Source organism: Camponotus vicinus, unplaced genomic scaffold (genome assembly GCF_025532165.1).
Source record: "Camponotus vicinus isolate PSW18456_S1 unplaced genomic scaffold, iyCamVici1.0 SCAF_1, whole genome shotgun sequence".
In the NCBI taxonomy this organism is placed as follows: domain Eukaryota; kingdom Metazoa; phylum Arthropoda; class Insecta; order Hymenoptera; family Formicidae; genus Camponotus; species Camponotus vicinus.
In genome coordinates this window covers 37017992-37035044 of record NW_028141945.1, presented here as the reverse complement: position 1 = coordinate 37035044, position 17053 = coordinate 37017992, and the positions used below count along the sequence as shown (strand labels likewise).

The 17053-nt window shown below is 33.1% G+C and overlaps 1 protein-coding gene and 1 non-coding gene across 6 annotated transcripts; both read right to left on the bottom strand.

Moving 5' to 3' along the window:
* Positions 1-216: 216 nt before the first annotated feature.
* LOC145964892 (synaptic vesicle glycoprotein 2B) lies at positions 217-16330 on the bottom strand. Of its 5 annotated transcripts, none has more exons than XM_083088066.1 (10): positions 16174-16330; positions 3675-3911; positions 3531-3590; positions 2915-2998; positions 2508-2832; positions 2269-2390; positions 1888-2126; positions 1332-1776; positions 777-1064; positions 217-692 (listed from the first exon to the last, which is right to left on the bottom strand). In XM_083088066.1, exons 2-10 carry the CDS (start codon positions 3709-3711, stop codon positions 637-639), a joined length of 1656 nt encoding a protein of 551 aa, XP_082944192.1. In that variant the 5' UTR covers positions 3712-3911; positions 16174-16330; the 3' UTR covers positions 217-636. The 5 variants fall into 5 exon arrangements, with proteins under 5 accessions (XP_082944192.1, XP_082944185.1, XP_082944178.1 ...); XM_083088059.1 differs by lacking the exon at positions 16174-16330 and adding an exon at positions 11714-11827; XM_083088052.1 differs by lacking the exon at positions 16174-16330 and adding an exon at positions 9250-9884.
* Positions 6746-6818, bottom strand: Trnar-ucg (transfer RNA arginine (anticodon UCG)). Its single transcript has one exon. It is a non-coding gene; the product is annotated as a tRNA-Arg (tRNA).
* Positions 16331-17053: the final 723 nt, after the last annotated feature.

Here is a 17053-nt window from a genome sequence, read left to right as displayed (position 1 = left end):
CGATATTTTTATTTAATATTATACATATATTGTGTTTTTTTACAAAGTATTGTAATTGTTCAAATATTTTGATGCACAAACGAAGATGTATAATTCAATTTTTATAGTAAAAATATCCTAATATTACATTACAGCTTTACAAAAAATGTAAAAGAGAATGTATTTTTCATGTAATTTATACAATTTTCTTCGTGTATATAGTTGGACACATAAAAATTATATGATACATTAGTTTATTATATATCATTTAATTCATACTTTAATTACTTTATCTAAATTCAATATGATTATATAATATATATTTATATATATATAAAATTCTACTAAAATCTAATTCTGTTACATCTTTCTTATACTGATTAGCATCTTAGATGCTATGCTCATATTTTCTTTACTATTTCACTGCTATTGTTCCTTAAAAAAATTTTTTTATCTAATAAGAGTAATTACAAACAATAGAGATTCTGAGATTTTCAACACTTCAAAAAATGAGAATATTTTCGCGATATTTTAAAATTTTACTTTATATAATACTATAATGTAATCGTCAAGATCCTTTAAAATTCAACGCGACGCTTTTGTACTCGAAAGAAATACATAAATGATTGTAGACTGATGGATATACTTCTACTAGGGTCAGGAAAGTGGTTCGCGTGTTGTGTTTGGTAAGAATAAACACAGTAAGCCTCCTCCTGCGAAAAATAAAGTATGTAGAATTAGAAAATTTAAAAATAAGAAATTAATATAAAAGAAAACGTATATATAGACGTATTTACCAATCAGGAGAGCAGCCACTATGAAGGTCGGTGCCGGACAATACATGTCCAGGAGTTGGGCTATAACGATATTACCAATTATCCCGCCAAGGCGGGCGGCGACCATTGATATAGCGATTCCGGTTGCACGCAGTTGCGTCGGGAATACCTCAGTAATGAGACAATCCAGAGCCGCGTTACCGCAACTTATCGCTCCGCTAAAGATTGCTGATACGATCAAATTCTGATACTTGTTGTATACGAAATATAAGCCGATCGAGCAAAGTCCCGATGAGAATGTACTAAACACTGCAAAGAAGTACATAGATTGTTATATTCATTAATATTTGTAGTATAAAACAAATATCTAAAAAATACTCAATATAAAATATCGTATTTTTTTCGCGATAAAAATTATATAATAAAATTATATTATTATATAAAATATACAATATAATTATATAATAAAATTATATTATTATATAATAAAATTATATAATAAAATTATATTATTATATAATAAATTTATATAAATAAAAATAATATTCTTATTGTATCTATATATTTTTTAAATACCTAGAAAAAATTTACGTCCAAGGCGATCCATCCCCAGGACAGCGATGATGTTGGCAGGTATAGCGGACGCCACCGTGATAAGGGATTCCATAAATACGGATGTTCCGATTTTATCGGAGCAAACGTTCTCGATGCTATGTGAGCCCTTATTAACGACATAGTCGGTGACCTGGCATATCGAAGCTACTATGCCCGGTTGATCACGATGAAATTCGTCGAAACGATTGAATAATTCCGGGAACCACATCATGAGACCGTAATAACCGATGTGAAAAGTGAAATTAATAACGATCGATATTATCGTGAAGCGAAGAATAGGCGTTACAAATAGCAGTCTGCTATTCTCCACAATGTCACTCAGCATAGTTTTGCACTTGCTCTTTTCCTCGATTTCGTCTTTCACCGGATTCGATTCTTGAAAGTCATCAAGAATCAGTTCTCTTACCTGTGAAAATGTGAAAAATTACGTTACGAATATTTTATGCATGGATTCGATAAAAATTGATTTTACTATCTTCATGCGATTATACGTTAAAGTCGCCTAAAGTCTAATTACCATGTAGGTATCCTGTGGTTTGCCGGTATTAATGACATATATTTTGCGAAAGATCTCGAGCGCCTCCTCGTACTTTCCGGAGGACAAGAGATACTTGGGAGATTCGGGAAGTAACAGAAGCAGCCCCGTCACAACGAACGACGGAACAGCGCAGATCAACAGGAAGATTCGCCAAGAATTGTAGGTGAACGTTGGACTCGTGAAACCCATCTCTCTAGGAATGATCAACCACGCCAAACCTATGAATGCAAAGCAGATAAATCAATGTATATATATAAAGACAAAATATTATTTAACATTAAATTATTAATATATAATTAAATTAATATTTAATTAAATTAATATTTAATTAAATTATAATATTTAATTATCAAAGCTTACCGGCCACGAAAAGATTTCCCAACGTCCAGAATGCCGCCATGAAAGACAGCATGGAGCCGCGTTTGGACTTTGGCTGAAATTCAGCAAAGTACGACCAGATGACCGGTCCGCTTCCTCCCAGCCTAGAATGTTACTAAATTATTTAATCTTTTCGTTGCTGAGAGATTACTGCGTGATCAGATCTAGCTACGTCGTGCTAGCTAACGATTGTCATCGCGTCGTGGACTCTTGATACTTACGCCGCACCGTTCAGGAAACGGAACAACATGAAGAGTTCGTACGTTTGGCTGAAACTAGAAGCGACGATGCACAGGGCGTTCATGAATGAGATGGCGACCAGGACTTTCCGACGACCGAGAGCGTCCGCTACGGAGCCCCACGCGTACGCCCCGGCCATCATCCCGATGAAGATAATCGAGTTGAGCCATCCCTTCGTTTGGGTGTTGAGCTTCAGATCACATTGTGCACTCGGCAGGATGAAGGACATGGAGATCACGTCCATCTCCTCGCTCGTGCTGACGAAGCCGCATACCGCGAGCAGGAAGTAATGAAACTTGCCATATTCTACAAAGATATATGATAAGTAATGATAAGAGCATTTTTTTAAAACAACCATTAACGTCTTTAATCGTCGGAATAAACTCACCGCTTAATTCGATGGCTTTCTCGAAATCAGCTTGAACATAGGATCCCTTCTCTGGATCGAGAGTCTTGCCTTTTAATCCGATACCTATGATTCCAGTACAGATATAATTAATTATATATATAATTATAATATATATATATATATATATACAGGGTGTCCCTCAGCATGTGCTCACGCACTTGTGAGGAGGTAGAACGCAGTAAATTAAATAAAGAAATCCTATTCCATGTAACGATTTTTGTAATAATAATAGAAATATTAATTATTGAAAGTTCATCATAGTTACTTTCAAGGTCAATTTTAAGATTGACAGAGACACTCAGAAAAAACGTCTGATACAAAAGTTTCTTATTTTTTCACGTACAATTCGAATCTGTAATAAAAAGTACCATATTCCCCTAAAAAAATTCAACTTCCGATCCGGATGGCGTATTTCCGGTCGGAATCAAAAGTTGAAAATATCACCATTTCTTTATTTAATTTACTGCGCTCTACCTCCTCACAAGTGCGTGAGCACATGCTCAGGGACACCCTGTATAATTAATTTATTAATTTATAAATCGCGAACTCAGCTTATGATTATAAGAATACATAATCTTTGGGATTTATAACTTACGGGCAAGTTCGAGGTCCTTGGAACCGCAACCGTTTAGCCGCTCGTCTTTTACATCACACTCTGCGATATAAAAATTGAAATTTGTGACGTAAAAGTGACCGAAAGAATTTTAGTAAGTTTAGAAAGGAAGAGAGCTATACGTACTAATATTGCGCTTTGTGTCGGGTTCACCTTCTACCATTCTACGATGTCGGCGCGTGTGGGTGAAGCTGCCTTGGTTAACAAAATCAGATATCGAGCTCTCGCGTTCGACAGGATACTCGGTCGACTATCAAGCCGGTGTAATTGTTACGGATCGGTAAGTCTGGGCGAAGTCTTCCTGCTGAATCTGCGCTGATCTGCTGCTCGTCGGCGGGGCTGGGTTTTGCGCTCGCTCGTAAACTGAAACAGATCGAATGGAACTTGTTAAGGAGAAGTGATAAAGTTTAATTTTATCGTACATTCCCATACAGCACCGAATATTGCAGCAATATTATTAATATTGTTGTAATATTGCAGCAACATTGCAATATTACTGCAATGTTCTGTGCTGTATGGGTTGCATCGATTGTGTCCATATCAAAATTTCGTTTCTACCGTTTCTACACCGTTCAACGATTCACTCACTTGATAGAGATCGGAGAAGCGCGGATGACATTATACGAATTCATCTAGCAACGTCGAGTGTATGTGTGATGCAATATTCCTAAAGTACTAGTCGTTAGTTCGGTACAGTGGGTTGACATTCCCTCGCGTATGAACCTATAATTTCGCGATGAAACGCTATCGCGTGTTGTCGTTAATGCGAATTCGAGCGAGATTAGCCAGTAATTGGATTAATAGTGGAACAGAGCCTTCCCAGGTAGCACATATTCGTTTCAAAAAGTTCTCACGAATGTTTCTTTCAAGCGTTTTATAATCGACTATTGAAAATGTTTCTAATTGGTTAAAATGTCGACTTCAAAACCATTAAGAGATAATGTTTCTTTTCTGATAAAAAAAACGTTTAAAAAACGTTTCAAATATGTTTTTTTATGTTAAACGTTTTTGTTATGCGTTTAAAACACGTTTTTTTGTCATGTTAGTTTGTTTCTCATGGAATTAATAAAATAAATGCATTCATACACACTCTCTAAAAGTAAATCAGTATTTTATCAATGAAAAACAGTAAATAGAGTCACTGATACAGCAGTTATCAGTTATTATAGCACTGTAAATCAATAATATTTCACTGAAAGAATTAATAACACATTGACTGTTTTAATCAGATTATCTATCCTTGTATAAAATTAAAAATTTTATCTATATTTACATGCATATTAAACATGAATCTTAAATAGATGATGATTTATTTTACTTAAATAGATAATGAACGGATCATTTTCGTTTATTGGCCGGACATTTACTTGTCACGACACCGACTTATAAAATCGATTTAATATCTGAAGTTCCCCTGTTGAGTATCAGAAATTAAGTAAATCGAAGTAATACTTTTAATTTTATCTGTCGTCTTTTGCAAGCTATATAGTTCTTATGATTAAATCTTAAGTACGAAAAAAATAACTTACCGTAGCAGTAAATGAACCAACTAGCGATTACTGATTTTACAGTGAAATTTTACTTCCACTGACTAATTAGTGAGATATAAGATAAAGCAACAAAAAATAAGCGTTTCTACTGAAGACCAATGAAATATTTCTTAGTAATCTTATTCATATATTTATAAATACAAATTAATATAGTTTTCGTAATAATTATATGTGTGTGTGTGTGTGTGTGTGTGTGTGTGTGTGTGTGTGTGTGTGTGTGTGTGTGTGTGTGTGTATGCATGTATATGAATATGTATGTATATACAGGGTGTCCCGAAACTAACGCTTGATATTAAGGCAGATTCTCTAGCCAATTTAAAAACGATTTTTCCTCAGCGAAAATGTCGAGGGAGATCATTATTTTTTGCATATTCCCAATTTTTGTCATCATGTATCTTTCTAACTAAGCCTTAAATTAAAATTCTATTAAAGTAAACTCTACCTAAAATTAACTAAAGAATGTGACTTTATTAATATTTTATTCCCATAAGCCTTAGTTTGCGAAAAACCCTTTATTTTCAATCGTTTATAACGAAAACTATTAGTGCCGCGACATTTTCGCTGAGGAAAAATCGTTTTTAAATTGGCTAGAGAATCTGCCTTTAAAATATCAAGCGTTAGTTTCGGGACACCCTGTATGTATATATAATTTGAAATTAATTAAAAATTAGTTTTTATTTTGTTTATAGAAAAATTTCCTTAACTATGGTTTTAAAAACGTTTCTTATTAGTGTTTTACGATTAAAAAACATTGGAATTACGATTAAGAAACGTATATAAAACGAACGTGTGCTACCTGGGTTAAGATCCGAATAGTGACCTAGCATACGTCTCGAGATTATTGGCTGTCTTTTGCGCACACACACAGATAGTCTTTTTCCCCATCTTTCTTAAGACCAATATTATCAAATATATGTCGCTGCGCGTTTAAAAAATAATACATTAAATAATATTTTTTTTTAAACTTATTAAATACATTTTTTCCTCTGCAAATGTAATTTTTTACGTTTGAAATATGAGATATATAAAATCCGCGCATTATATAATTTATATTTGCGTTACTTTTTACTCTGTGATAATCGAACAATGTATTATTACATCGGGCATATTAATCGCGATTATCACCTTCGAAGCGTAACTTCGGGGTCCTTGATATACTCGGGAAAAACATTGAACGTATTTTAAATTTATACTGTGTTTCGCGATCATTTTAATTATTACTAGTTCCCACAATTCTATTATGAGCGGCGTATAAACCATTGTACGTAATATCTTTCGCGTTCTGATTCTCGCTCGGTATCATTAGCTATCGACGTTACTAATCATTAACTATATCGACGAAGTAATCGTAGCACACACACACACACACACACACACACAAGTAAAATATTATAAATCTTAAACAAATTATCATCGTGGATAGCAAGAGATAAAGTAGCAATTTCTCTGAAGCAACATAATACTAATACTATAAGAACACAATAAAATAAAATAATTATTTTAAAAAACAGAGTACTTTAATTTTTTATTTACACAGAAGAAAAATGATGAAAAATAATTAATTAGTTACATATCCGTCATCTGGATCATTTCAAGGATAGATTATGCAGTACCCATGATTCAATTTGAAAACAAAAAAAGAATCTCCGACCGTGACAGGACTCGAACCTGCAATCTTCGGATCCGAAGTCCGACGCCTTATCCGTTAGGCCACACGGTCTTGTTGAAGGGTAGTTTCTCAAGGGAAGTATTTCACCACTCGAGAGACAATTTACCCTCTGTTATTATCGATTTGCCTCGGAGGTTTAATAAAATCTGATGCATACATTTTTTTATGTTTTACATATTAAAAATAATAAATATTCAAGTATGAAGAGTAGAAATAATATGTCAGATACGTAATATGCTTGCTGATAATTAAGTATATATAGTGTAATTTAATTTTATATGTATATATATATATATATATATATATATATATATAAATATATATATATATATTTTTATATAATATATTATATATTTTTTATATATATATAATATATTATATATATATATATATATATATATATATATATTATATATTATATATAATATATTATATATGTGTGTGTGTGTGTATATATATATATATATATATATAATTTATTGATATTATATTTTTATTATTTTCTGGCACATATATTATACGTTATAAATAAATACGTCCAACAATTATTTAACAAGCTATATATTTAATAATATTGTATTTAGAGGACTTTATTAAGAAGCTTGACTGGTCATTTATCGCCGGTACTGAAAAGAAGAAAAGCTTAACGATATAATTGAGAGGGGGACGTTTCGCGGTTTAACACCACTCTAGAAAACGACACGACATCCTGTACCAAATACTCGCTAATGAACGAATATCACGCGCGTCCCTTTACGACGCGACACAAAATCGTTTCATTTACGATTAAATTTGTGAACTTGAGCACATTTGTTCCATCCGGAAATTTTAAAACTTCTAAATTATGAAAGTGGCTCTATTTTTCAATAAAGTATCTAATATTCAGTAAATAAAAGAAATTCTCTGGAAATTATTCTTTTGTAACTGATTGACTGCAAAAACATTATTATATATGTACAACTATTAAGGGAACGGCATGAAGTGGAATGTGTCGACACAATCGAGATGCATAATTTATATTTAAATGCAAAAACATTTATGCAAAAACATACATCCGTCGAACTTTAAGACAGATTCTTAGCTAACTTGTAGTTAGCGGTTAATTTTTTTTCTTACTAAAAATATCGAGGGAATAAATGTCATTACTTCTTGCAACTTTCTATTTTCTTGCATCATACATCATTTACTTAAACCTCAAAATAAGATTCTATCAATAGAAAAAATGTAGTTTTATTATCCATTTGGCTATCTATTTGAAACGTAGTTTGCGAGAAATCTTCTTTAATCTTCTTTAATCTTGCATATAATTCTAAAAATATTTATACCTCAATATACATTATACATTTATATTGAAAAAAACACACTCAAGTTAAAAAAATTTATCATTAAAAATCATATTTCGTGAAACTTTAGAATATCTTCTATAGATTGCAATTATAGATGATTGCGAACATAAAATTGCGATAGTTTTTGTGTTGTATTTATAAGCGATTAAACACATATATGTAAAATGTGACAATTATTCTATTAAATATTATTTTTACACTATTACTTCAAATTTATTAAGCTTTTTATTTTTTAATTTATTTTTTAACTATTATTGTAGCAATGTGAAAGTCAAAATATAGTTGAAGATTTTGAATATTTAAACAGCCAATACTAATCATAAAATCATAATCGTAAAAAAGGTCGATTATAACATTACATAAACAATGTCCGAGTTAACATTATCAGCATTGTTCATTAACGAGTTAAATGTTGTATCAATATTTATGCACGTCATTGAAATGGAATGTAAATTTCACAATTGTAAATATCTTGATAAATAATAATGATAAATTAATCTACTTTAATCGCCATAAAAAATAAAAATCAACAGGATTGAAATATTCTTTCGATCCATCTGTAGATCTTTTGATTGTAGATCCTTTTCTGGATATTTAATGAAATAATACGCATTTTATTTTTTCAATGTAAGGCTCCATTTCGATGTTTTGCAGTGTCAGAAATAAAATCGGGAGATACGTTATTTCCTGTAATATTAGTGCTGAAAATGTTTCTATGACAACACTTGTACAAACGTCTGTCTTAATAAAAACACAAATAAAACAATTTCGTACGCGCGCCTTAGCGACGATCGCATGTGATGTTGAAGAGACGATGCTAATGATACGCGAAGAGGATACGAGGTCGAGTCATTTTATAGAGAGCTCGAATTGGCGCGCTTGTTAAAGGGTTCTTTACTGAAAGGTCAAATGATTTGTAATTACTGTTAACTTCAATATCGAAAATATCATAATCGATCTAACATTGCCAATGATTTTGAAAGTGAGGAAAAAAATGCGTAGAATGTTGGAAATCATGTTATGATATCATGCACGTTAGACGATGACGCAAAATAAGGATTAGAATAGATATAGTGGAAATTTACAATTTGATGTTACAGATTGATGCATTTGCTCTTCGAGTACTTTCGACTTACTTTGATACGGCGTTTCTTAATAAAATCCTGCGCGTGTATTCTTTCTGTAAATGCATGTGGTGCACAGAATGCTTTTCTGCGAAGAACGTTTTCTATCTCGAAAACGATTTCTCTCGGCGTGTACGATTTAAATCCCTCGCAAGATGATTCCTTTCGTGAATGCTGAATCCGCGATACGTATTACAATCACAATTCTCGCGAATTTCCGCTGCGTTTCGTGCGTAGAACAATATCTTATCTCACTCAACTATCTCTCGAGGAAACTTACTAGGACCGATCGCCAACATCTCGGTGTCCTCAGCAATGTATCATAGCGCACGTTTGCTTTCTGCGTGTCGTCTTTACGGAAATTATCGAGCGTCGTAGCTTGCTGGCAAATATACGTCGCGCCAACTCCAAATATGTGTTGAATATGGCACAAATGTGACATGGACAATAGTTTGACAGGCAAATACCCGCGATTTGAGCCTACATCGACGACTCAGCAAGATGCACTTGTACTCCACGAAAATCGCGTGAGCTGGAGATTTTGATTCTGACTAGGTCTATCGTTGTATCAAGTACGAGTTGCAAGTCGACATCTAATGATGCTGGACCTACGATGCTTGCGGACGAAATGAGTGTCTGAGCATTGAAACGTTAAAAGAGAGCTACCTGCCACCTCCCACTAATATGAACCAATATACTCTTCAGTGGTAGAGTGGCCACTGTACGTATGATTTCAACTGTAAATTACACTTGGAGGGGCAAATGAGTGATATACGTGCAAGAATAAACGCAGTCTTCTGCGAGTATGAATTCGTGAGACGTGAAAATTTTTCAAACAAGTTTATTTGCATAACCAACTAATAGTGATGTATCTAAAAATTACATGCAATACTAATATACATAATTGATATTTACTGAGAAATACACTATAATAGCCATAAATATATATCGACTTTATTATCGTAATTGGAACAAGGATTATTCCTTGGTGGAGAAGGTTCAAAGATCGATATAAAAATATTGAAACTCAACATTTATATAATCAAAGTACGAGAAAATGTAGAATCAATCTGAAAGAGAAATAAAAAAGAATACGCGTGAAATAAACATATTGCACGAGCATCATTACACGAAAAAAAATTTACAGAATAAATTACATGAAAATATATTCCCTTTTGGAATATTTATTGTAAGGTTGGAAAATAACGATATTAAGATATTTATATATTATAGAAATTGTAAATTTACATTTATTCTTTATTAAATATTTGTATCAAAATATTTAAATAATTACAATATTTTTTTGTAATATGTATATTAATAATTATTATTGAATAAAAACGTTGCGTTTTTTTTTATATGTTAGTGTGTTCCACGAAAATTTTATTGCAACTTTTACTGTAATAATTTCTTCGCGTATATACATGCGTGTATCAAACGAATGCGATTCATCAAACAAATGATTGTCCATCCCTTGGACAGCGCGCAAACGATATTAAGATCCTCGAAAGCAGTTTCAACCGGTTACGTAAACGTAAACGAATAAACTGAGACAGCAGTTTCAACCGGTTACAAAAGAAATAAAGTGTCTCCGCCGCATCGTCGCCCCAGAGTCACATGACGTGATTCTTCGGCACTGCAACAATGTTTGCCAGGCATTTTTAGATTTTTATGCTAAATGGAGCAGATTATTTTACCTCGTCACAAATTATCAATGCAAATGAAGCCTTCGATTGCGGCCTCCGAAGCTACAAGTAGCTAGGATGATACATACTGTCAATATTTTCGAACCGGTCAACAGGCTTGGCGTCTCCTTTACCATTTATTTATTTTACCAATAAAAAACAATTTCATTGAAAAAGAGTGTTCGCACTTCAATATATTAATGGTCTCGATCGTGCTTTATTCTTCAAAGTCTAATATAAATTGCATATGCATTGAGAATTTAAGATTCAAAGAAATTTGTATCTCTTTACTTTAGGAGAAAAATTACATATTAATTAAGGATTTAAATACTTAGAGACTTATGTGAGAGATACAAATTTCAGATAATAACTTCTACATTCTAATTTATATTTGTCATGATATTTTATGACAAATAAATTACATTTAATGACAAGTAAATTAGATTTAATGACAAATAAATTAGATTTTATGACAAATAAATTAGGAATTAATATTTCATCAGTTTCATAAATTAGGTATTAATATTTAATCGTAATAAAGAAAAAAACGTATTACAAAAAAATATGTAAAAAATTTTATAGTGAATAATTATAAAATTTTCTCAGCATTATATATATTTTATAAATTAATATTTTTAGTTAAGGTTCTTGTCCTTTAAAATAATAGAGATATGTATATAAAAAATTCAATTACACCTAATATTTCGTTAATTTCATCATTCACTAACATATCTACTCTACATGATACTCTTAAGATTAATAATAACAGTTTTGCGAAACAAGTAACTTACGATCTGTGGGTTGCCAAGCTTCCTTGTGAAGTGTTCGCCCGAATTGGGGAACTACCAAAGTGAAACGAGAAATCACAAAGCTTATATAGTTACTAAGACACATCGAGATCCCCCACTCTGATTGTAGATATACAGCAAAGTGATTTCTATCACGCGTAGCTTCAGACATATATTGGAAATAAGGGCATAGAGAAAAAAACATTTCAGCTCGGACGTTTCGAATCCTCGACATTGATGAAGGGTGCACTCACCAATTGCATCGGCCATGTAAAGGGTATCGTTATTTTCGAAAAGAAAAAAATCATACTCTAAATTCATCGGCCAGATTTCATCAAATCGTCTTCGATGAAATCTGGTGCGAATTATTCATTATCCTGCATGATATCATTTCGTCGTGCTTGTCCCATTCCGATTGACACAACATGCGTTACAACCCGCGTACGCATATGTCAGTGCGTGACGGCCCGTGTTAACGCCTGATTTCGCATTTCCATTCGCGTTCATCTTGTTGCGCAATCTTCGCATCTTGAGAAGACATCCCATGATCACGGCTCTCTTGATTCGACATGTTGCCGCGATGTATTACAACGATAGGCACCATAAGTGCCAACGATGCCGAATTATAATATGTGTATTCAGCTAAATATTGTATTTCGATAAATTAACACTTTTGATAAATTAACATCTTCATTTGCTTTGCTAAATCTTCTGTATGCACTTTGAATAATCGATGCCTTCCATCTCAAGACTGAATCTCAATCATACTATTCCCTGGTATCACTTCTTAAGACATCTTATCTAAAATTTCGTTTTATAGCATTCTCGTCGCGATTAACGAATAATGAGAAGATACAAAGAATATATAATATAATACACAGAAAAGAGAGTCATTTACGCAGAAGATTTTACGCACACTTTTGCACAAATGCATATGAGGACTGGAATGTATTAATTGACCGAAGATTATTCATTGCTATTAAATCATCATACATATATGAATGATGATACAATATTATTTTCGTGTTTGTCGATTCTCGAATGAATTGCACTATCAGTTAACTTGCCAAAAATAGCAAGACTGAAATAAATCAATGATAACGCATAATGAGTAAGCAATTGTATCCTATATTTACTTTAAATATCAGATTAATTATACTTGACGTTTATATTGCGCATGTCATTGTACATTATACGTTTTCACACAAACAAGCTTTATATTTATACTCAAATTAAGAGGAATGAATATTTCCCCGATATTTGTGTTATATGAATTTGCAACGTTTATTGATTGTTTCTTGATCTTGTCCTGTTGCAAATCTTATTCATTATTCTTATAAAATATTCGAAACATAAATGTTACAATTGATTTATAGATTCAATTAAAGAATGATGCGAGCCAAACAACTAGCAGGAAAATACATATATAATCGTTAATTGCGCAGTAGCGGTATTAATCATTTATGTTTACCGGACTTAAAAACATGTATGTTGATACGAAAGATTCACGTATGATTCGATGGAAACGTGCGATAATTGCGTGAATGTTTGCTAGAAATTTTACCACGGGATTTAAATGGCGCCGAATGAAAAAAACACAGCTTCTCGACTTACTCTTTGCATTGCGTGAATCATCCTTTCATAACCGCGATTGAAATAGAAAAATTTACATAAAGTTTGTTTGTCTAATTAGAATTTTAAGGAATTTTATAGTACTTTGGAAATATGTTCAACGATTGATTCATCATTTTTAATCGTATCTGCGATTTGATTAAAATTTATTTTTCGATCGAATGAGTTTTAATTTGTCGAGCTTGATAAACTCGCAAAAACAACAAGAAGATGATGCGTCCTCTTATCTAATTCCAGATCAAAATTAAATGTAACATCGATTTACAAAGTGCTCCTGAAAATTATTGCATCACGATATTGCACTATTTATCATTGACGTCACGTGTCGATTGATATACGCGACGATAACGTAATCGATTGTACATGTGTCTTGTTTCTCGTCGTTAGAAAATATTACAAGAGCATATGCATATAAATTATCGGATTACCTGCTACATATTTATCTTCTCTTAAATTTAATGCGCACTTTTTCTACTCTTTGATTTTTATGATTTTTTTTTCCCATTTATGTATCTCGTTGCAACATCTCGAAAAAAATAATATCGATATGTGTCGATAATGTTTGTACAAATTTAAATTTGCAATGTAAAAACAGCGTGACGTTATATAATAGGTAATATATTATGCATACGTGCAATTAACAACGTTTGTCCTTGTGTTGTACACACTTACGGATGTAGCGCGAGTATGATGCATTTATCATTAGACTGATATCGTTTTCCTATCTGAAAATTCGTGCAAAAATACATGACAATTCTGTCATGTGCGAATGAATTTGTCATAAAACATCTAAGATATCTTTCATGTAAATGTAAATGTTAACTAATTAATTAACAGTATTATACACCATCTGAATTAATCAATGCATGATCTAGTTAAAGGTAACATGTAACTGCGCTTTTTTCTTGTTAAAGTATCCATTCTAAAATACGGAGCGAATCGTTGTACACCTCTCATTCCGGTGCCGTAAATTTAAAAAAGCCACGTGATCGATAAAGCAATCGTATATCTATCAAAGTTTGTCTCCGAAGACAGGCTGCGATATCGCTATCTCTAATGTTCTAGCACAAACTCCGAGAAGATTGCGAAAGGAAAACTATAATCTCGCGGGAGAGAATCCCTGAAATGTATGTATATATATGTATACAGGGTGTCAGGGCAATCTCTTCCCAAAAAAAAGCTCTTCTAGCTTACCTCGAGAGCTTTTCAAAACACTATAATAAAGTATTTTTTCATCGAGTACTTTTCGAGTTATGAGGCTTGAAATAATCTCTTAATTTTACATAAACCATAAAATATCTAGTAAAATATTCATTTTTCGATTATCTTACCTTAATACTTTTATGTACAAAATAATGAGAGGAATCAATTGGTGTAAAGAAAACACATAATTGTTTCGAAAAAAAAATATGTAATTTGCAATTAACAATTACATTTTTTTTTCGAATCAATTATGTGTTTTCTTAAGAGCTTTTTTTGGGAAGAGATTGCCCTGACACCCTGTATATATCATATACATATGTGCCTTGCATATTCCGTGCGACGCTGTCATTGTACGCGTATAAATGTGCAAGACAAATTATACGTGCATACGATACGCAGCTCGTGCTGTACGCAGTGACTCATCCAGAATGCTGACGTCATCATCGGCGTGCTCGAGGGGTAATCAACCGGCAAACAATGCAAAAACGTGTTGTGGATTGAGCGAGCGCCGCGTAGTGCCCGACCGTACCATCGTAGGTATTAACGTTATCCAAGAGTGTAGGTGCAGAGAGAGAGAAAGAGCGAGAGAGAGAGGAAAATCCCGACTCTCTCGCCGAAGAAGCGCAATCGCGAGAGATGATCGGCTCGCGGAATCTAGAGGACTCGAAAGAAGCTCGCCTTCGCTCGCCCATTAAACGATCCGGCATCATCAATCTTCATTCTCTCGAATTTTATCCTTCAATTTCACGCTTCTTCCAAATTAAGCGATTGTCTCCAAATTGTCAATATTTGGACCACTGACGACTTTCCAGATGGACCGATTTACCGTTTAACTTTTACCCTTATAAAAAGTGCCCATAAGCCTGTTGCTCAACATTTTTCCAACTCGAGATTGGACTTCATTTTCGGCTTAAAATAGAATCTATGAGGTAAATAGAATTTATGAGTAGATTATGAATATGCAAGTTTCCAGATGGATCGAGTTATTGTTTCAAAGAAAATAATCGATGAAATTAAAATTTTTTATAAAGGTAAAAATTAAAATTTTTATAAAGGTGAAAATTTTAAATGATAAATTTTATTTTAAGTCGAATAAAGTCCAATCTCAAGTCGGGAAAATTTTGACCAACAGATCTAGACATTTTTATCCGCATTCTTTAGATTTGATATTCAAATTGCCTTAACTTCGCAGCGAAATTACGAATGCAATGTTGAAGGTCTCTTAATTAAAATCATTATTCACTATCTTTCTACTGCTTAAAAAAATGTTCATTTTCCGTCGTAAAATTAAAAATTGTGATAAAAATTAAAGATAAAAAATATCAAGAGATTATCAAAGATATAATTAGGGGAATATTGCTAATAATAAATGATATATTTTTATTTGAAAATTTGAAATATATTGTGAAAGTCGCTTCTTCGAGAAACACAAAATCAAATTTTGTTTAATTAAAATTTTCAGACCAATTTTGATTACTAGTATTATATAATTCCATACTTTTTTTGAAGCAAAAATCGATTGCAAATTTATTCAAGAATCTGTGTTTCTAAAATATATATTTCCAATTTCAAAACAGTCTAAACTTCGTTGCAAAATACCTACAATACGACGTAGATAACAGACTCACCTAATCATAATATCTCGAAACGAAACGATGTCGAACCAGCGGAAGCTCATTCAACAAAGAGGAAACGACCCGACTTGAACCCTTTGAACACCTTATCCACCGCGGGACCTGTCACTTCTATTTTCTATTACACGGTATGATATCAAACACGCGTGACTTGGCGATGCATCCATAGAGACATAACTAAATCACGGAGAGGTCAGTCCGCGGTGAGTATGTGTCTACCAATCTGTTAGCAGGGTTAGTACTACTGTCATTCCAGGGACGTCGAAATCGGGTGAACTAAATTCTAAGTCCCTTCCAACCGGCCGGAATTCTCTTAACATTCTCTATCGCCCATAAAAAATTTAATCGGATATAAACATGTCCCGGACTTAACCACTTATCAGCCAATAAATATATTTCGTATCGCGACACATGACATATGACACGCGACAAGACCGAGAATGTCGGGCAAATCATAACATCCTACATTCGATTTATCGTGTGTCTTCAGATTGCGATTGCGGGCAATTAATGCGGCGATTAATATGAAAGAAACCAACGATATGCGATGCAAAAGGAAGAGAGATGGGCCCAATCTCTGCGCTCCTGCGCCCTGGCTCGTGTTAGATTGCTGTAGAAGGCTTTATCCACTTTAGTCACCGACCGTCAAGCAATCATCCTATTGCCGTGCTGTAGTATCATGAATGACAGTAAGAAAATGCTACCGAGAAGCAGGCGATTGCCACGAGTTCCCCTGAAATATTGCGCGCTGTTCACTCGCGCCATCGTATTCCCACGGTCCATTTCGCGAGACAAAACTCGTCATTTGAATCGCAATGTCGTAAGCGCGTACGCGACATTACAATCGAAATAGCTATTGCAATGCTAATTTGAT